The sequence below is a fragment of the Epinephelus moara genome, chromosome 14 (genome assembly GCF_006386435.1).
Source record: "Epinephelus moara isolate mb chromosome 14, YSFRI_EMoa_1.0, whole genome shotgun sequence".
In the NCBI taxonomy this organism is placed as follows: Eukaryota; Metazoa; Chordata; class Actinopteri; order Perciformes; family Serranidae; genus Epinephelus; species Epinephelus moara.
In genome coordinates, this window is record NC_065519.1 from 13,375,066 (window position 1) to 13,397,657 (window position 22,592).

Here is a 22,592-nt window from a genome sequence, read left to right on the forward strand (position 1 = left end):
TAAACTTTTCATCAGCCGCATTGCTGAGTTCTCCTCAGGCAGCTCTTGCACACCATTGATCACCGTCTTTCTCTGTCGTCTCGAGTTTTTCTGTCTCTCCTTCTGTCTGTCAGAGTACCAGCTGGCTAAGCCGTCGGACTCCCACAGGAAGGAAATGCTGTTTGGCAGTTTGGCCAAACCTGGACACCCTATGGGCAAGTTCTGCTGGGGTGAGTTGGTAAACACAACCGCTGGGACACGTAATGCACACAGGGCCTCCTTGGGGTATGTTCAGCAATAACAAACAGGAGTGCTGAGACAGATACCAAGTTTTTCTTTCTTGCTGATATCCCTGCATTTATAAACCGTTTTTCTACAGTGTTTTATAGTTGTGCTGAATTGATTGCTCACTTGTGACAACACCAGGGAATGCCCAGACGCTGAAGCAGGAGCCAAAGAAGAAGAAGATCAATGTCTATAAGCGGCTGCGCGCCTTCTGGAAGAAGCACTACTCTGCCCACTACATGACTCTGGCTGTGCAGTCAAAAGGTCAGGAAAATCTATTCCCGTTTAATATACATCAAGAGCTGTCCTTATTAGGAGATTGACAGGATTGTTTTCAGTAATTTCATACAACAAATGAAGTAATTGATAAAGCAATCTGAAGAGATAAATGGACAATTAGAACAATAATTAGCCGCAGCTCTCATAAGGATTCATCCATGTTCAGCCGACTGTGGTTAATCAGTCCTGAATCAACTCAAACTGCGATATTTTTCCAAACAAAGTCAGATACAGAACATCTTACACGTGTTTTCAGAGTTTCACAGAAAATATCGCACGGCTAATTAACTCACTGCATGAAAGTAAAATGATGACGAGTGTTGACATTTGTGCTGAGAAAAAAAAATCATCTCCCATAAAAACTGCTGAACTGTTTGCCTTCTGTATTCTTGTTAAACCCTCCAGTGCTATTTAAAAACTGTCTTCACTGAGAAAAACAGCTACTGTAAAGTGATGCAAAGGTGTCAGGATGATTTCTGGATACTAAAAAGACGAAGTTTATATACAACCAGCATTTCTCTGGGAAAATAATATGGCATTTAACTATTAATGAGGTCATATGAAGACTGATAAAGTTTAAATTTGCCTCCCGACATGAGATTTAACTACGATCGTCTAAATATTAGGGCTGGGTTAGGGTTAGCAATAACAGTGTGGCAATAACACAGTGCCAAGTATTGACTTTTTTAATTAAATTAATGACATATGTGACAAATACAAACTAGAGTAATATAATCAGTTGCTTTTTCAGTCCAGTAGATACATTTTACTGCTGCAAAAAAATGGCTGCAGTGAGATGAACAGACTGAAAACTTGAAACAGATGTTGACAAAGTTTTCCTCTCTGGACATAATTTACTGTTTAAAAAAGCTAACAAATCACGAGTTATTTTATCGCATTACTCAGCATTACATTGCATATTAAAAATCTCAATAAAATTGTATTGTGACTTAAGTATCGTGATAATATCGTATCATTGACCCATATCGTGATTCCCACCCCTACTAAATATTAAAGGAAATGCCACATGAAAACAGCAATCATTAATTTTGGTTACGTTCAGCCAGTGCATGGAGCTTTAAACACACACACATATTACCACTTTATAAATTTAAAGCAGCTGTGCGGAACTTTTTACCATTAATAAAACTGTCCCTAGTTCGTATCACCCCCCCCCCCCCTTGAAGATCCGCATATTTATTTGAACCCAACAGCGACAAAAAAGCCTTTCTCTATATGGCAATTTAGCGTAGCCTGGCTCGGGTTGGACACAGCGGAAGTCAGCAAACCAGAATACGGCACCTGGAGGCAGAAGTAAGTCTGCACGCCTGCAGTGGCCCGCAGCCATTAAACCACAGAAGAAGAAGGAGCCGTGTTTACAGAGAGTGTTCTTCGAGTAAGCGGTACGCAATGGGCATTGCTGAACACATAACAGTTTTACCAGATGTATCTATAAGGGCTTGGTTGTACTTTCGATGTCATCTGAAAGAAAAAGAACAGAAGAACAGAAGAAGGCTAAACAGGACAGTGATAGGCCTCGAGCCCAAACGCGTGTAAACCTCGGTCAATATATGACGACATGGAGGTTATAAGCAAGCTAAATGTAACGTTAGCCAATGTGAACTGCTTTTGTCTAGTAACGTTACAACAAACGCCACAAAATTATCTGTGACTGTGACCGTGAACACAAATATACAGCAGGCAGTTGTCCTCAGTTTATAAGAAATTCAGAGAGACACCAGAACATTTATGATTTTCCTCTCGCTCTCCAAAACAAACGCATGAGGTAATTGCCGGTTGCAGTCAAGATTTTACAAATGAAGCCGAATGCCGGCTGCAGTCGGAATTTTACAACACCAGGCTGTAGGTGTCATACCGCTTCGACCAAAGGGGGCGCTATAATCAATGAAAACGTAAAGTTCTGCACAACTGCTTTAATTTCATTAAGTTGTTGGCAAACTGTTGCTGATTTATAGGGCTGCCCCCAATACCAGTGATAAATATTCACAAAGCTTCAATGCGTGTCTTTTACGGGGTGTTAATTGAGAGACGAGGACATCAGCGGCTGCAGCTAAAATAACGTGGCATTTAGCTTCTTTTTTAGCATGCAGGTCACACATTAGCCATAATCGCTAGAAACAAGAATACTTTACAAGACAGCCGTTACTCAAAGTTTCAAGGTGAGCTCGTCGAAGTTTCCTTTGGCATATCTGGTGCTTAACATTTGGGTGTCATCTTCATAAATTCTGAAACTATTCCGGACACTTGACTTTTTCAGATACCTTGCTGGCACATCCGTAAGCCCTTCATGTTTGGTCAAACTGTCCCAGTTTCAGTAGTGCTGGACTGCTGGTCACTGACATCAGATCAGAGCGTGACAGAGTCATAAAGCTATCACTAGGTGCAAATGTCCTCTAAAATAATTAATTCATCATTCATTTTCTGTAACCACTTATCCTGTCGTGGGGGGGCTGGAGCCTTTCCCAGCTGACATTGGGCGAGAGGTGGGGTACACCCTGGACAGGTCACCAGACTATCACAGGGCTGACACATAGAGACAGACAACCATTCACACTCACATTCACACCTACGGACAATTTAGAGTCACCAATTAACCTTCATGTCTTTGGACTGTGGGAGGAAGCTGGAGTAGCCAGAGAAAACCCACTCTGACACGGGGAGAACATGCAAACTCCACACAAAAGGGTTTATTTAGCACATCTTGCTGTATCCTGGGTGCCACCCCATTGATTGTGAGATTGTGATTGGTTTAAAGAAATACAAACAAGACAGGGCTTTTTTTTATGATGCAGGATTATGATGGGTTCAGCCAGATTTTTCTCCAGCACTAAAACAAAGTGTGGGGATAGGTCTGGCTATGAAAGACCACTCTACCTCTAGCTTAACTTTGGTCTCCAGCAACTCCTGAGATAAAAATCTGGCTCTTTAGCTGCTAAATGCTCCTCTATAATCATGTAGTATATAAGATACAGAAAAACTGATTACAGCAGCTTTAAGTTATCTTTAAGGTTTCAGTCCAAGTTGTTCCATCCGAATGAGCTGAGTATCTATTAGCGTACGCAGAGAATCTCTGCTTGAGCAGCCTCTGTGTCAGAGATGCTGAAGAGGAGCAACTTCCATTTACAGCACAGCCAAATAAACCAGACTGACACGATTCATGGTGTTGCATTGTTTTATTAAAGAATAAAGCCAATAATTGGTCTTTTTCCATCATGCTGTGAGCATTCGATCACGATCTGAGCTCACGCTGTGTGCAGGGCGCAATTGTTTTCTCAAGCAAAGAATGCTTACACAAAGAAGAGTGTTCATGTGTTCAAATCGTGACCTTACATGAGGCGGATCCTAACTCCATATTGATACTGTGGATATCCCTACTGGAGGAGAGCGCTCGGTAAACAGGGAGGGTTTTGTCAATGAGAAAAACGTGAATGCTTATTTTTCTGTGAATCTCTGGTGTGTGTGATATGAATCCCACACAGCAAAAAGGGACTTTGCCAGTTACAGTGAAACTACTAAACAAAATTACAGAATGTAATGTACAGTAATGGATTAATTGGTTATGGCAGAAAAAATGCTGACCATAAATACTATTCAAATTAGTGTAAATAAAAAGGGTTCTTCCACCACCACAATAAAAACGGGACTGGAACTGGACTCCTATTACTCCCCAAAAAGTTTATTTATATGATAAACAAAAATATAAATGCAACCCCCCGGGTTTGCACCCCAGGGTGGGGGGCTGTTTTCTCTGGCTACTCCAGCTTCCTCTCACAGTCCAAAGACATGCAAGTTAATTGGTGACTCTTAATTGTCTGTAGGTGAATGTGAGCATGAATGGTTGTCTGTCTGTGTGTCAGCCCTGTGATAGTCTGGTGACCTGTCCAGGGTGTACCCTGCCTCTGGCCCAATGTCAGCTGGGATAGGCTCCAGCCCCCCCGCAACTCCCAACAGGATAAGCGGTTACAGAAATGAATGAATGTGTCAGTGAGCACTTTTCTTTTCCAAGATAATCCATCCACCTGTCAGGTGTGGCATGTCAAGATGCTGATTAAAAAGCCTTGGGATGGTCACTCTAAAATGAGCATTTTGATCATACAACACAACGCCACAGATGTCACAAGTTTTGAGGGAGCGTGCCAATCGGCATGCTGACTGCAGGAACGTCCACCAGAGTTGCTGTCTCTGAACTGAATATTAATCTCACCGCCAATCTCCAAGTCTCCACTGTTGTTGCTGTGAGTTTGGCAACACATCCAACCATCCTCACAACCACAGACCACATGTAACCGCACCAGGTCAGGACCTCCACATCCAGCGTCTGACGACCAAAGAATTCCTGCACCAACTGTCAGAAAACTGTCTGCGGGAAGCTCATCTGCATGCTCGTCATCTTCAGAAGGGGTCTTGACCTGACTGCAGTCTGTCGTCGTCACAGACTTGAGTGGCCAACTGCTCACCTCCGACGGCGTCTGGCACTTTGGAGAAGTGTTCTCTTTACAGATGAGTCCCGTGTGACCAAAAATGAATATCTGTAGCCCTAGTTATGTGAAATCAATACTCCAGAGTGCCTAATAAATGTCTTTTTTTTTCCAAGATAAAACTGCACACTTTAGTGTGGCCTTTTACTGAGACCAGCCCGAGGCCAATGTGTAGTAATTACGCTGTTTAATCAGCATCTTGATATGCCACACGTGTCAGGTGGATGGATTATCTTGGAGAAGGGGAAGAACTCACTGACATAGATTTGAACAAGTTTGTGTCCACAGAAAAAGTCTTAGATCTTTAACTTAAATTCATGAAAAATGGGAACATAAACAAAAGCATCTATATTTTTGTTCAGTGTTTGTATAATGTCCCCAGAGCCAGGGCCCCGCCCTTGCCTGCCGCCCGGTACACAATGCACCGAACCCTGATTCCTGTCCCTACAGGTGACCAATGGTCATGAGCTCTGGGTAGTGACCGAAAGAAAAAGATCGCGGAAAGGGGTGGCCAAAATTAGTTTCCTCCGTGGGGTGGCTGGGCTCAGCCTTAGAGATAGGGTAAGGAGCTCAGACATCCAGAGGGAGCTCGGAGTAGAGCCGCTGCTCCTTCACAGCGAAAGGGGTCAGTTGAGGTGGTTCGGGCATCTGATCAGGATGCCTCCTGGGCGCCTCCAGTTCAAGGTGTTCCGGGCACGTCCCACTGGTAGGAGGCCCTGGGTCAGACCCAGAACCTGCTGGAGGGATTACATATCTCATCTGGTCTTGTTGGCAAAATGTAGATCAGGGGTGTCAAACGCATTTTAGTTCATGAGCCTCATATAGCCCAGATGGGCCGGACCAGTAAAACCTTCGTCCAATAACCTATAAGTATCATCATCTTCAATAGTTTCCCTTTTTTGTTTTAAGAATTACAGGTACATTCTGTAGATGTTCATCCTTTAACAAAACAATTGAACAGTCTAGTAGTCTAGTGGGCCGGACTGGATCCTTTGGTGGGCCAGTTCTGGTGATTGATTGATGATTTGTCCAAAAATTGGTCCTAAATTTGGTTAAAAGGTGTCTTGAACGTGTCGTGAAGACCATTAAATTTAACTGTCTGAAGCCTGTAGACACCCTGATATCATCAAGTATCACTAGGTTAGAAACAGGTGACCTCAGAGCTGTGATGTTTAGTAAGTAATGCATTTAAACGAGCCTTTTATGGGTTAAATGTAGTCAACTCTGCAGTTGCTTTGGAACAAACTGTATTGCACTCAACACTCCCAAACTCCCAAACCTAGAATTATGAGGGGGTTTTTTTTTCAGCCAGAATTATTGAGACACACTCAAACTCTAATTTATCCTCCTTCACTCGGCCTGTCCTTTAGAGAAGCTGGACACTCTGGAGGAGTGGGTGAGAGAGATCTTCAGCAAGGTGCCTAACAAGTGAGTATTGGAGAAGAGGCTCTCAGTCACTGTGATGAGGTGCTGGTGTGATATAGATTGAGTCGGAACATCCTTTGAGACTTTTCTCAAATGTAAATGTCAAGCCTCCCTCCGTCTCTTTCTCGGCTCTCTTTACCTCGCTTCACCTCGGGTTTTTTTTATTTTCGTCATCGTACATGCTGAAAGGGATAATTTCTCCCTAAAGTCAAACTGAATTTGTGTTTTTCTTACAGACCTTTGCTTCTGTTTGCTTTGTGAGTCACCGCGGCAGGTTATTCTCAGAGAATCGTCGTACTTATCACTGATGTGAAACCGCATAACCTCCAGTTTTTAATGCTTTGATTTCAATTAAAGGATTTCATGCTCCTGTATGGGCTGATGAAATATCTCTTGTTATTGAGCTTATAAAACATTCTCAAGCCTGATCTCCCTCAGATCAACTAAATTCATTTGCTGAAAACATATGGAAAATTAACATTTTTTTGGAGTTTGGCAGAAACAAGATGCTATTTTTGTGATCTTTGTAGACATCTTCAAACGTCTTCAATCAGCATATTTAATCGCTTGTTAAGAAATTATACTAGAACAAGTGTTCTCTCTGTTGTTTTTTTAAATAAGACATTAGATTTCTACAATTAGGAAAAGCATTACAGTGTGTTTAAGACCTGTTTAGTGACATATCAACATTGTTTAATTGATGGTAAGTGATACAGCACAGTCACCTGTTGCTTCCTATAATCATTTTTTTGTGTCCACAGTGGTCTGTCCAAACCAGACTTCTCCGAGATGCTGGATCCCTTTGACACACCAGCCTTTAACCAGCTCTACAGAGGTACTGATCACTCAATAAATACTGATGACAGCTGGTGAGCTCTGGTTCTGTAGAGCAGTGGTTCCTAACTGGTGGGTCCTGGTCCAAAACTGGGTCAGTTCTGAATGGCTAGCAAACATCTCAAGGTTGAAAGAAAACATGCTTAATTTGGAAGTATAGTAAATTTCCGGCACAGAGCTTATATTTTGAAGTGCTGTTTCCTGCTGTAGAGTGAATAACTAATGGACATCTAATTGGCAGAGACAGCAAACTAGCTCGATGGCATGACCAAACGCAAGTATGATGCTGAATGTATTCAACTGTGTGGACCTTGAACTAATGATTAAGGAGAGATCTGGACTCTATGGCTGCACCAGTTGGGAACCACTGCTCTTAATACATGTGTTCGGCCAGGAGATGGTTCATGTACGGAAGCCTTGATTGGGAAGTGAGAAAAAAAAATGTCTGATCTAAGTTGTTTTCTCTTCTGTTTTTATGACTTCAGAAGAATTTTTTAAGTTCTGCAAGGACTGTCTTCATAAGTTCCTTATTTTTCATCTGAGAAACAGTTGGAACAAAAGTTTTGCCAAGTTTCTAAGTAACTTTTCTCACCTTCAAAAACAGGCAAAAAAAAAAAAACAGCCTTTGAGCTGGTGAAAACAAAAACAATTCTTAGTTTTTGTTGTTGTAAAACTCATTTTGGCCACAAGAGGCTGGAGTGCACCACTACTCCAGGACTCAAAGCAGTGTCTCAGCAAGTTATCTTACACTACTGTTATGTCCTTCTGGCTAGAAATGTATTTTAATCTGTGCTAATCTCCCATTAATAAGAAGCAAGTTAGAAAAATGATCCTAGCAAAACCAGTTTCACAGAATGAAAAATAATAATAATAATAATAATAATAATAATAATAAAGGAAACAAGAAAGGCTGTCATCTCAAAACCTTTTTATTTTAACCTGTTCTTAGATGAACAGTGTGTGAGATTTTGGGGGATTTAGTGGTATCCAGCAGTGTAGATTGCAGATTGAAACTAGCTGAAACTGTTCCCAGTTAGCATTCCCTCAGTGTTCATTGCTCAGGAGGTTAATACCGGGAGCTGAATTATCCACAGATGTCTCTTTGCATCCAAAACAAACCGACACGGTGATTAAAACTGGTAAAAACACGGACTAAAGCAGTTTCATGTTACAAATTGGTGTTATTTCTACACTGTTCGGCCCATTGTAGACAGACTGCTAGCCCAGCACCCGCTAATGTGTGCTCACATTTTCTCTCTGATGTGAGCTGACCTTATTTTTGATCCAACATTTAGGAGGTTTTTACTGGGAGCCAAATTATCCGCAGAGGTCTCTGCCTCTCCAAAACAAGTGGACCCAGTGATTTAAACTGGTTAAAACACTGAATAAAAGAGTCAGTTTTTCTCTGATGCTGTTCGGCTTGTTGGAGACAGGCAGTTTGCCCAGCACCTGCAAATGTGTGCTCACCTTTTTAAAGATTATTTTTTGGGCTTTTTGACTTTATTGTAGTGCAGCTATAATAGTGCAGGAAAGTGGGTAAAGGGAGGGGGAATGACGCAGCAAAGGGCCACAGCATGGAATTGAACCCAGGTGGCTACAAACGCCTTTAGCCTATATGTAGGCAGAAGTTATCGTTCTGTCATGGTGTTTTCTGTAACTGTGTGTGTGTTTGCAGTTGTCCCTGTGAGGAAAGTTCATGCTTTGAATATCACCTGGGCCCTCCCCCCTCAGGAGAAACACTACAGGTGAGCTACTTACATTGCAGTAGATGTACAGTTCTTGGTACAGGACTAGACGACCAACAACACCCCACACTTTCTCCTGACTTGGAATAAGTTGCATCAACAGTGTTTGTTTCTCTGTTTTTTTTCCTCATGTCCCTGTCTCCTTCCTCCAGAGTGGCGCCTCTTCATATAAACATAGAATTAGACCAGCCAAAAGATGCCATGCTTTTTCCCTGATTGTAGAGGGATTGCATCAATGTTTTTTGTTTCTCCTTTTCATGTTCTTCCCTCCTCTTTTCAGAGTGAAGCCTCTCCACTACATCTCATGGCTGATTGGCCATGAAGGCACAGGAAGCATCCTCTCAGTGCTCAGGAAGAAGTGAGTGTTATTGCCTCTGTCTGTTTGTTTTTCTGATTTGAGGGCCCTCCAAAACCCAATTAAAAGGTCTTCAATTTACTGGGTATACATGAGCTTTTTCCAGCTCCGAGCGAGGCCCGAGTGTCGGAGCCCAATCTTCAAACTATACACTTTGCCAGCCCACTTGACGATGTGATTCATACATTCTCATCCCTGGATGTGGTTGTACAAGAGCATTTCAGCCTCTTGTTGCTAAGTGGCAAAGTGATGCGACAAACCCTCTGTAGTCCCACAATACCAAGAGCCCATCCAATAGTCCCTCTCCCATCAGCAACACTCGGAGCGTTTGATAGAATATTCCTATTTACTGTGTGTGCTGTTTTCAATTGTTGATAAATGACAACAGTGAAATTTGAGTGTACTCGGTCTCAATTCCCAGCCGAACCAAACTGCCGAGGCAGTGGAGTGGTTGTTTTTATTGAGTTCAGACAATCACAACGTCAAGGGCCGAGAGGCTGGTTTGAAATCGCGCCATCGCTGTCCCCCGCAGTGAAATTGGGGAATGGTCTGTCTATATGTGTGTCCATCACGCACACTGTCGGGAACACCACTGATCAGATGCCTTAAAGTTTAAAGGGCTGTGCCAGAGTTTTCGGAGGTTGTAGAATAAAGATGTGTACTCCACATTACTGCAGGCCATTTTAAAAAGCACACTATACACAGTGTTTCTCATGCATCTTTCCCTCCACTGGTGTCACTTCATTTCAGTGCAGTTTGAGAACTTTCAGATATAAAAACTCGCCAACATCATTCCTACTTGTTTGGCAATGCAGTGCAGACTTTTCAAACTAACCTTTGCTGTTAAGTGCATCATCATACCACTAGATAGAACATGTCTTCATTCAGATAAAAGCAGACATGATGGGATGAATCACCCAGTGCTAATAAATTTCACATCTCTTAAAGTTGTTTTTTATGTTTTTAAATGAATGAGAGGCTGCCCCTGCATGATGCATTTTAGAACGATATGGTGTGTTGTTTCTTTATTCTGGGATTTTTAAAGCAGCGCTGACTGCCCCAAAGGGACAACAAATGTGTCTGTAAATCGTCTGCAATAAAGAGGCGTAAAGTGACATATTTTCTTCTTACTCTCCTTCACTTATTTCAACACTCAATGTGCATTCTGTCTCCACTTTATAACAGTGAGTCAATCTTTACCGGTGGAACCATTTTTAAAATCAGTGTTAATTAAAGGACCTAAAACCGACATTCAAAGCATTAATATAGCAGCAAACAACGATCAGCTGTGTACAGATATAGTGGCGGTATGGCGTCCTGAGCAGAGAAGGAAGTCAGGCTCCCTGTGTGTGTGCTGTAATGCAAGCTTCACTGATAGTTGCTGTGGAGGACAGTTTGGCAGTGTGTGCGTGTTGGTGCACGTGAGTAGAGGTGTGCTATATCATCTCGTTCAGGATAATACAGGTGAAAAATTCATGTGGAAATTATTACCGACTCTGCAGTGGTTCCAAAAAGAGGAGCAGCTTCAGTAGTGTGGAATAAACTATGGCGTCCTGAATGTTTTATGAACAGCCCCGGACTTCTCAGACTCTTTAAGCGAGTTACCGCTCAGAGGGAACTCATTCAGCGGCTCCTCTGGCAGCAGCACAGCGTCTCTCCCTCTCCTCTCTCGCTATGCGCACACAGGAGTCGGTGTCGTCAAGTGATTTTGTCAAAAGCCTTTGGGAATGTAAACCTACGTCGACAAAAAAAACGACATATGTGAATGTGTGATAGTTGTGTTATCATGACAGCCTGTCACAGGTTACAGCGTGATGATTAGAGGAGAAATGGCAGAGCATAAAGGTCCAGGTGGAAAAAAAACAACTCAATCATTTAGGATTTTACTAAAAGAAGGAAATCACCTGTTGATTTATAGATATAGATCCCAGTGGACACTTTTTGTATTTGGGAGCTGTTTAAATGTGTCATTTGTGATATTATTTTGCTGCAATTCTATGTTCTTATCTTAATAATACTTTTTTTTTTTTTTTTATTCATTTGTCACATCGAAGAATATTGTTATCGCAAAAATACCCTGAAATATCGTGACATTAACTATGGGCCATATCGCCCACCCCTACACGAGTGAGTTAAAACAGTTAGCTCTGTTAGCCGCTAGCAGTGTTGCCAATTAAAGTAGCAAGCACTAGCTCCAAAAGTCACTAAAAGTAGCCAGATGATGTCATAGGCTTATTTGCGTAGTCCATGGTGAGATCATTGCGCATTAATGTAACATTAAAACTTTGCTGAATTACATCCAATCGAAAAACCCTCAACTAAACATTTGAATGGCATGAGAGCTATGGCTGCTTATTCTATAGTGCACCACATTCTCATGCTTCCAATCCAGACAGCGTCCTTAGACGGTCACTACTGCCATGGCGTGCGGTGTCTCCTCTCCTCCTGCCTGTCCAACACCTACTGCACTGTGTAAGAGGAGACAGGGGGAGAGCTGTGGACTGCCATTACTCTGAGCAGCATGCATGGGAATGAATTACAAAATATTTAGGGCTGCCCCCAACTAAGAATCTTCCTAGTCGACCAATAGTCATCATTCAGGGCCATTAGTCGACTAGTCGCCTGCATGTTTACGATATTAATCTAATTATTAAATGATATATTTTGGGCGGGGCAACACAATGGTTTGAGTTGAAGGTGTGAGAAAGAATAGTATCAGTAACATTGTTAACACTGTGCTACATTACAGAGAAATACAAAACCGTACTAATGAACCTTCATTAATATAGGCCTGTATTTTATCTACAAGCGCACGTCACACACTGAGCGAGCCGCCTGTTAATGACGCTGTGGGCTAATGGGCATGTAGCTACTTCCATGTTTCAGATGATACGTCATGTTTGTAGTCGACCAATGAAGATGAGTTTGCATATCACCTTGGGTTCGTCCTTCACCTTCTCAAAATGATCCCACACTTTGGATTTCCTGCCCGACATGTTTCACATTTGTTTGTTCGTTTTTTTCTGTGACTAAGCGACCAATGAAAGCGTGCCAACTAATGACCTTTCTGGTCGGCTAACGTTTGGTCGACTATTAGGGGGCAGCTCTAAAAATATTTCTGTCTTTCTCCGTGATGGTCTGATTAAGCAGCTAATTTTGTTGCTATTTGCTTTTTAGAAATTAAGTCACTAAGAGGGCGTGTGTGTGTGTGTGTGTGTGTGTGTAGGTGCTGGGCCCTGGCTTTGTTTGGAGGAAACAGTGAGACCGGCTTTGACCAAAACACCACCTACTCTATCTTCTCCATCTCCATCACCCTCACTGATGAAGGTTTCCAAAACTTCTACGAGGTAAAGAAAATCTTTCGCTTTTTTGTTTCCAACTCTTCTTCTGGTCATTATTCTTTCATCCTCTGCATACATGGAGACTCTGTGACTCTGGCCTGAGCAGAGGAAGTCGGGCAAAAACAAGCACCATCCAAGTCATTTGTTGTCAGATCACAGAGAATCATTCATCATCCATTCAGCAGAGACTGGTGGACGTGTGCGTTAGATGTGCCCTGCACGGACCCAGCTGGCCCGTTTGTCTTGTTTGTCATGGACTTCAAGGAAGCAGTGTTATCAGTTGCTATGACAATGCGTAAAACAGGGAGGCAGTTGGCGATTGTTCAACAGGAGTACTGTTTTCTAATAATTAATGAAAAAAAACCAAAACATTTCCATCAACAAACTTGCATTGATAACTGTATAAATGCTGCAGCAGCCTTGAGGATGCTGTTTATTGTGATCAAGAGCTTTTCATCACCCACTTTTTCATTCAGAGAGGGTGAACCTGCAGTTGTCTGGGTCACAGCGAGCTACTTTACTGAATAATATTTCTGAGTAGTATTTTCCGAAGCACTCCAAAGGAATAGTTTTGATTTGCTTTCCTGCCAAGAATTGGAGGAGAAGGTTGACACCACTCACATGTCTTTACAATTACAGTTCCTACTGCACACTCTGTGACATGCACCCATTGCATCTGTAGCAATTATTACAGCACACATGTCTTCCTGTATTCTCCTCTGACAAACTGACTGAGAAGTGTTGTACACAGTCAGTAATTATTACTCTTAATTCACAAAGGCGGAGGTGACATTTTCACTTGCATGTTAGAATCTCTAAAAGGGGAATAAAGGTGAATAAAGACACACATTACTTTCGATTTAGTATTTAAATGAAGACACCTTTTTGAAATGATTGTCATAGCTTGTTCTAATGACTGTAATCAAATCAAAACTGGCAGCCTCGGCTTGAATGTTCACGTTTATAAAGCTTAACAGTAGCTTTCACTTAACCTTCATCATTAATGGAGGAAAAGAGGAATTTTATAGTAATTATACCGACAAATTGAACGTGGTTATGATTCATTAAAGTGGAAGGACATTGAAGGGGACCTATTATGCCCTATTTCAGGGTCATGCTTGTATTCAGGGATTCTACTAGAACATGTTTACATGCTTCAGTGTTCATAAAAACACTTCATATTCCTCATACTGTCTGTGCTGCGATACCTGTGTTCACCCTCTGCCTGAAACGCTCTGTTTTAGCGCCTGTCTCTTTAAGCCCCTCTCCGGAAAAGCCTAATCAGCTCTGATTGGTCTGCGTGTCGGGTTCTTACGCATCTGGGTCACGGCAAAACATAACACATTACAAGCTGCGCCAGTGGTATGAAATGGTATACACTGCTGGTCTCCTTAGTGGGTGTGGTCTCCTCTTCCCTCACATCCCCCCACTTCATTTTGAAGTGTTGTAAATGTTGTGTGGATGAAGGAAAGGAGGGGGGGGTGGAGCCTATCCCAGCTGACACTGGGCGAGAGGCAGGGTACACCCTGGACAGGTCACCAGACTATCACAGGGCTGACACAGAGAGACAGACAACCATTCACTCACATTCACACCTACGGACAATTTAGAGTCACCAGTTAACCTACATGTCTTTGGACTGTGGGAAGAAGCCGGAGTACCCGGAGAAAACCCACGCTGACATGGGGAGAACATGCAAACTCCGCAAAAAAGGGCTCCCCCACCCTGGGTTCGCACCAGGAACCCTCCTGCTGTGAGGCGACAATGCTAACCAATATATAATACAACAATATGTACAGTACAAATTTAATCTTTGCTTCTTGTTTTGTCGCTTGTTTTTATCCTAATATCTGATATCAAGTACAAGATCATATCAGTCTAATAGCGTTCTCTTTTCCTCCTCCAAAAACAGTTAAATAATAACAATAATACTATAATAACACAACAAAACACAGTTTTATTTTATGTTTTAACTTTTAACTTGTAGTTTTCACGTGTTAGTCTATTTAAATTTCTGTTTATCCAGTTTAAAGGCGACATCAGCAGCACTGTAGTGAAACTACACCAATGGTTCAGTACTAATAGAGAAGAGACTTTGTTGCCAGATCTCGGGAGAGCGTGTTGCTGAGACAGAGACATGTCTCGAACAAAATTATTTGTCTCCTGATTCGTCTCTCTGAAAAATGTCATTTTAGTGTTAACTATTCTGAAAATATTTGGCTTGTGTTATCTGGGTCCAGTATTAACTTTGGTGACTATAGCCCTGTTTCCACAAAGCTGTATGGTTCAGTTCATTTCGAATACACATTTTTCCTGTTTCCACTGTGAAAAGTTGTAGATGGTACCGATGGAACCGTTCTGTACCGTCCCCATTTTTGGTCCCCCCTCTGTTGGGGTACCTAGCACACAGATCTGGTACTAAAAGGTGGAGCTGTGAACACTGCAGTCTGATTGGTCAATAGAGGAAGGTCACTCTGCTCAGGGCTGAGCTGTGGCTGGTTTTGAGACTCATGTAACCACTGTTCATACTGTGGAGAGGTTTACATATATTAATATACTGTAACTAAAAAATGAAAGATGTTTTGCTGCCTCCAGCAGCAGCTGTAGCTGTAGAAAAATAATTCATTGGGCCAAAGGAATTAGACCAAGGACCACTGCCAGTCTCCTAAAGGGGCGGGGCAGTGGTGAAACCAACATTAACAGATTCAGGAAATGAATCTCAAGTGAGCCGTCTGGGTTTATCGATGATGTCCGGTCAAGGCTATAAAATGAAGGCTGAGACATGCTCTCTGACCCCATTGGAGATATGGGGCCTTACAGATGTGCAGTGTAACTGGAGCTGTGATGTTGGAGGGCTACAGCAGACGGCGCTAGAAATGAAGGGATAGTGTCCCCTCGGGTGCTCTTTGGGTGTGCTGCTAAGAATCTTTAAGTTATTGCAGAATGTAATTCTCACCCGTATCTTTACCTTTCTATATAAAATATATTCGGACTCAAGGCCGACTGTGGACACCTCAGTGAAATGAAATCAAACATCCCATGCTCTATGATAGTGCAGCAGCTATTGAGGCTTTCGGTATGTGCAGAACAGATTTTACTGTGCATGTGTTGTACCCCAACGATAAGACGCTGTGACTTCTCTTTTTAACCTCCTTGATCTCGGTGTCTCTGCACGCTGTTGGAAGAAGTTTGCCTTCAGGGCTATCTGCTAAAAAGCCTTCTCTCGGTTAGGTTTAGGAAAAAAAATCATGGTTTGGGTTAAAATGAATAGATCTCTACCAGAATAAGGCACAGTGATGTTGACAGGTTTAGTGCAGCGAGTCCCCGGGACGCACAGGTGGTCATTTGAGTGGGTTCCCAGTAAAATGTGTGTTAACTGACCAACTGTAGTGTTAAACTTGTGGTTGTAATTATGGTTGTGTCTGAATATACAGGTGCATCTCAAAACATTATAATATCATGGAAAAGTATATTTTTGCCATTAATTTTTATTTAAAAAGTGAAACTTCTATACATTCTAGATTCATTAAATATAAAGTGAAATATTTCTAGTCTTTTTTTTTTTTTTTCCAATTTCAATGATTACAGCTTACAGCTCATGAAAATAGAAAATCCAGTATCTCAGAATATTAGAATATGACATAAGACCAATCAAAAAAATAATTTATAATACAGAAATGTCGACCTTCTGAAAAGTATGTTCATTAATGCACTCAATACTTGGCCGAGGCTCCTTTTGCACGAATTGCTGCATCAATGCGGCGTGGCATGGAGGCCATCAGCCTGTGGCATTGCTGAGGTGTTATGGAAGCCCAGGTTGTTTCACTAGCGACCTTCAGCTTGTCTGTATTGTTGGGTCTGGTGCCTCTCATCTTCCTCTTGACAATACGCCATAGATTCTCTATGGGGTTCAGGTCAGGCGAGTTGGCTGGCCAATCGAGTGCAGTAATACCATGGCCAGCAAACCAGTTACTGGTAGTTTTGGCACTGTGGGCAGGTGCCAAGTCCTGCTGGAAAAGGAAATCAGCATCTCCATAAAGCTTGTCAGCAGACAGAAGCATGAAGTGCTCTAAGATCTCCTGGTAGACGGCTGCGTTGACTTTGGACTTGATACAGTAAAAGACAGTGGACCAACTAGCAGATGACATGGCACCACAAATCATCACTGACTGTGGAAACTTTACACTGGACTTTAAGCAAGTTGGATTCTGTGCCTCTCCACTCGCCCTCCAGACTCTGGGACTTTAATTTCTAAATGAAATGCAAAATTTACTTTCATCATCCGTAGTAAGATCCTACATTGGTGAATCTTACTATATAATGTGTATTCCACATTTTTCTCCTCACTGACTTGGTCAATCCATGTGGAATTTGGTACAGTGGTAGAGGGTCATGGGAGGATGCGAATGAAGCAATATTACATCAATTGGCCAAAGGGGGGGCGCTATAGCAACCGATTGGAATTGCAAACTTTGAATGGGCATATCTCATGCCCCGTATGTCATATAGACATGGAACTTTGCACAGAGATCCCTCTCCTCATGAGGAACAAATTTGCCTCAAGAACCCATAACTTCCGGTTATATAGATTTTCCGCCATTTTGAATTTTTTGAAAAACACTTAAAATCGATCTCTTCCTAGGAAGTTTGACCGATCTGCATGAAACTCGGTGAACATAATCTAGGGACCAATATCTAAAGTTCCCTCTTGGCAAAAGGTGGAAAACTTACTAAAACTGAGCTTCTATAAGGCAATGACTTTAACTATCTGTCTTTCAACGTGCTACCTCAGCTACTAATGTACAGTTTTAGCCCACTAACTATCCCACTATTGGCAATGGTACTACTGTACTTTCAATAAAGCAATCGGACTATCAAATTCAAGAAAACTTTGTCTGAATACATTGCTCTTCTCAATGGGTATGGACTAGTTCAGGTATATTTTATGAACCTAAAAATATAAGGTTATGGTCCGCTTGTGATTCTCGGTGACCTCTGTGCTGCCCTGTTACCTTTTCCAGGAAACTGCGGCACACGGAGCTTCAGAGAGCCAGGAATGGGAGCAGGCAGGAGTGATTGATTGACTGATTGACTGATTTCGCTTTATTGTCAGAAAAATAATCTGAAATTTGTCTTGTGTCCCAGGATGTCAGTTGTTTCACATAAATATACATACAACATTTAATCAAACAACAAAATCATACACAAAAGCTGCTAATCACCACAGACATTACACAAAGAGGCTGCAGTGCAGCATTTTACCCGTTACCCATTACACTCAGTGTTTGACCCAGGCTTCTTAGAAGCCACACTCTGATTTAGTAGGTTGACAGACTGAGGAACAAATGAGTTCCTCAACCTGTTCAATCGAGCCTGTGGGACTCTAAATCTTCTGTGTGATGGCAAATGTGACGGGTGGGCAGGTGTCTGTGCAGAGCACCGGAACAAAAACACCGACACATCACTGACAGTGTGACAATAACATCCCAAACACCCGTTTCATGCTCAGTGGTTTCTCTGACATGAGAAATACTTTTGAAATAAGTAAAGTCATGTGAAGCCGCTGTTTTTAAATAGATATGTGCTTCACAATGTCACATTATCTGGGAAAATAATAGAGTATGCACTGAGAGTGCATTTACCTTTCAAATTTGAATGCATCAGGGACGCAGGATGCAACGACACTGAAGGCAGACGTCTCACATGTGCTCCCTGCATTGTCACTACAGCCGAGGAGTGACTGTAACAGAGAGTAGCGGAACTTTGTACTGTGAAAAATCACCAATATAAGCTTGCAAACACAACCGGACATGTTCCAGCAGGAAAATAATCCAGTATCATGGAGAAATAAACGTCAGCAACCAACATTACATGTTTCCCTGACATTTGCGTGTAGCTACATGTTGCAGCATATAGGATGTAAACACATGCAGTAGTGCGCCTGGAGCAGATGACCATATAAAGAAATAGGTCACGAGCAAATGTCGTCTTGTTGCAAAGGTAGAAAAAAATATAAACAGTATATTTAGAACACTCTGAAGCCTCACAGGGATTATTTTTTACATATATTAAACTCCTTATTTGAAACTTTAGCCTCTAGAGCTGCCCCCTAACTAAGACTTTTCCTCGTCGACCAGTCGTCGTCATTCAGGGCCATTAGTTGCCCACATGTTTATGATATTAATCTAATTATTATATGATCTATTGGGTGGGGCAACACAATGGTTTGAGTTGAAGGTGTGAGAAAGAATAGTGCAACACAATGGTTTGAGTTGAAGGTGTGAGAAAGAATAGTATCAGTAACATTGTTAACACTGTAGCTACTTCCATGTTTCAGATGATACGTCATGTTTGTAGTCGACCAATGAAGATGAGTTTACATATCACCTTGGGTTCGTCCTTCACCTTCTCAAAATGATCCCACACTTTGGATTTCCTGCCCGACAACTAGTCTGTGGAATAACCGCAGGTACCAGCCCTGGAAATTAGGGGCCGTACACATGCCCCATCTTTAGCCGCCTGGAAAACACGAGGTCGGGCGCTGGGCGCTACTGTTGTGCCTTTTTTGTGCCAGCTTTCAAGAGCGTGGCGGTGTGTAGGCGTGTAGGCCTGTCGTCTGTGGGCCACATGTAAAGCTCTGGGTAGCCCTGCACTAACATGATCAACTTTTCCATATTTATCAGACTGAATATTTACAGAAGAAGGGAAAGATATTTGTTGGCTGTGATTGGTTTGTAACGTGACTCCTGTCTGACTGCTGAGCGTGGCCACTTCCTGTGTCTGTCCTTTCAAATTAAATTCCCAAATGCTCCAGTCATATAGGTTTTGATTTATTTTGACATGGTGCAGCTCCTAATAGAGTTTCACTTTTTTTTTTCTGAGACCAAGCGACCAATGAAATCTGCCGACTAATGACCCTTCTGGTCGACCATTAGAGGGCAGCCCTATTGGCTGCAACAGAAGATAAGGAAAAGCGATAGGTCCCCTTTAAAGTTATGACATCTAATTTGTGTGTGTCTTTCACAGGTGACCCACCTGGTGTTCCAGTACCTGAAGATGCTGCAGACGCTCAGACCCCAGCAAAGGCACTCTCACTCACACACACACACGGGTCTCATTAAACACAACAGAGACGTACTTGTAAAAAGAAAACAACCCTTATACTCAAAGAAAACTTCAATATTTTGTCTTTTGGGTGTGTTGTAGCGCAGGAGCTAGTTAATACTGCATTATACTGGACAGGTTTATGTGCTGGGTGCATTTGTTTGTTTTCTCATTTATAAATTTATAGCATTTTTTGTTTTTGTTATGTTCCCTAATCTGTTTTAAGGAGCTCTGATGTTGTGACATCTGAGCTCCCGTCTGCGATGCATAAAGGTAATATTTCAGTCTGTTTGTTCATGCATTCAGAATATATGAAGAGATTCAGAAGATTGAAGCCAACGAGTTTCACTATCAGGAGCAAGTAAGAATTCAGATATTTATGTGCTGCTGTATTTGATGCTTTTTTTTTGTTTTGTGTGTTGTTGTTTTTTCCACCGGTGAGAATGATTTCCTCTTTGTCAGATTGACCCTATAGAGTACGTGGAGGACATTTGTGAGAACATGCAGCTGTTCCCTAAAGAAGACTTCCTGACAGGAGATCAGTTGATGTTTGAGTTCAGCCCAGAAGTAAGTAGTTCAGTAGTTCGGGGAGTGAACCAGTTCAACGTTTTATTCTAAAATCCTATATTTCCTTTTTTTAGAGAAAGATGTTAATGAAACGGGTCACTCAAAAGTGGGAAAATATAGACATTTTCTCCCGTCTGATATGTTAATGATTTTTATAGCCAGCACCTTTTATGTGCCAGAAATATATTTTTCTAGAGTTGTTGGTGCTGTCTTTGATTGGTGGGTGTTGTTTTTCATCAAACGTTACAGTCTAATTGTGTCTTTGCATATTTTCTGTGATGACAGTAACTTATGTTCTGTTTTGCTGCCTCTTATTGTGATTGACAGCCAAAATTGTTTTCACATAAACAAGTAATTGAGACCCAGGAAAAAAAACAACAACTCTCCCCCTTTGCTGAAACTTTATTTTCTTGCGTGTGTGTGTGTGTGTGCGCGTGTGTGTGTAGGTGATCAGCGGAGCTTTGTCCCTCCTCACCCCTGAGAAAGCCAACCTGATGCTGTTGTCACCAGAACATGAGGGCCAGTGTCCCCTCAGGGAGAAGTGGTTTGGCACTCAATACAGCGTGGAAGGTGTGTTTCTGTGTGTGTGCGTGTGTGTGTGTGTGTGTGTGTGTGTGTGTGTGTTTGTTTACTGTCAGTGTAACAGCTCCTTCCCACAATACAGGCATTCAGTGAATACATTGTCTTTTTCCCCTTGTGTGGTGATATTCAGCCTGATATACAATGCAGCCAGCCGGCAGCAGAAATGTCAGCATTTATCTCTGTCTTTTAGCAGGCGAACAATAGTGTTGGAATAGCATTAAAAAAAAAAAAAAAAAAGAAAGGAAAAAAAGTACAAAACCAATATTTCATTTTCGTCGGAATGACGTCTTCAGGTCACTCGATTCCAAACATGAATCTGAACTGCAAATATTTCTTGTGAGCTGATAGATGTATGCTCTTCACACAGACATTCGGCAGGAGTGGATGGAGCAGTGGACAGGAAACCTGGAGCTCAACAGTGAGCTCACACTTCCTGCTGAAAACAAGTTCATTGGTGGGTGAATAAACGAGTACTGTAACTGTCTCAGAATTATGTCAGTCGAATTGGATTTGGCTGTTCAGCTTGAATTTTCGAGCGTTTGTTCCCCCCCCCGGAAGTTTGAGTTTGAACAGGGTTCGACGGGATGTTTAGTGTGGCGGAGACATTCACGGTTTATACGCTACAAGTTAGTGCGGGCCACCTATGCTAACGACAACTTAGATATCAAACAAAAGCCAAAGACTGTATCGTACTAAGTTGCTGTGAGCTGTAAATTCACGACGACTTCTCTGCAAAAGGCAGAGGATAACGTTATCTTGGAGCCTGACCAGGCAAAGCCTCTCTTCCCCCAGCTGCCTCCATTTCACTTAGACCCACCTGGCTCTGGGTCTGCAGCTCCCTGTACAGGAAAGCAGAGTGAAAGTGGGGAGCGCTCACTCTGCAGTCACATCTCGGGAGCAATGTCCCCAGAACTACACTGCACACTGACAAAAAAAAAAAAAGACTGCTTGACTTGAATAATCTCAGTCGACTGAGGGGTCTCCAATTGATAAGTCAAATCTGAAATGAGTTCAATAAGATGATCATGAACAAGACTTATTCCTTATTCCTATCGCAATTGATTGCGCTTTTTTGTATCGCAGGTTTAAAATGTCATAAATTTGCATTTCTAAGGTGTGTTTTGAAATCTATATTGACAAGGTGAAGCGATTCTTACCAGAGTGTTTTGATTGGGAATCAAATGAAGAAAAGAAGTGTCCTTTATTGTCTTGACTTTTAGATTGATTCCTTTAAAATCAGTGCTGCACTAGTACAACAGTGCTGTTCCAAGAGACAGAACAGCAGCACGCAATTAACACACTGAGACCGATTTACTGTAGACCCATTTTTGTCCTTTTTTGGGGGGGAGAGGGGATCTTTTTGGGGAGATAGCAGGTCAACAGTATATGCCACATAGAAGTGGTTTCTAATACTTGAAAGCTGGAAACCTGAGGAATAATTTAAGATGCAGCTCAGCACCGTGATTTATTTTCTAGTCATAATCCATAACAAACGTTGCCAGCAAAAACGTGCAGAATTTGTGCCCAGAACTGTCTGGGACTAACATAAAGTGGACATGTCGGTAAAGGGGAGACTCATGAATACCCACAGAACCCA

General features: G+C 42.1%; 1 protein-coding gene across 2 annotated transcripts in view; it reads left to right on the plus strand.

The window, feature by feature from the left end:
* Positions 1 to 22,592, plus strand: part of LOC126400713 (nardilysin-like) — a 46,328-nt gene that overhangs the window by 9,510 nt on the left and 14,226 nt on the right. For both annotated transcript variants that reach the window (XM_050061624.1, XM_050061623.1), the window contains 12 exons: positions 114 to 209; positions 406 to 528; positions 6,413 to 6,470; positions 7,229 to 7,302; positions 8,977 to 9,046; positions 9,327 to 9,404; positions 12,628 to 12,748; positions 19,769 to 19,827; positions 20,153 to 20,207; positions 20,309 to 20,413; positions 20,860 to 20,983; positions 21,363 to 21,449. In XM_050061624.1, coding sequence (XP_049917581.1) covers positions 114 to 209; positions 406 to 528; positions 6,413 to 6,470; positions 7,229 to 7,302; positions 8,977 to 9,046; positions 9,327 to 9,404; positions 12,628 to 12,748; positions 19,769 to 19,827; positions 20,153 to 20,207; positions 20,309 to 20,413; positions 20,860 to 20,983; positions 21,363 to 21,449 — 1,050 coding nt within the window. The remainder of the gene's footprint in view (positions 1 to 113; positions 210 to 405; positions 529 to 6,412; positions 6,471 to 7,228; positions 7,303 to 8,976; positions 9,047 to 9,326; positions 9,405 to 12,627; positions 12,749 to 19,768; positions 19,828 to 20,152; positions 20,208 to 20,308; positions 20,414 to 20,859; positions 20,984 to 21,362; positions 21,450 to 22,592) is intronic.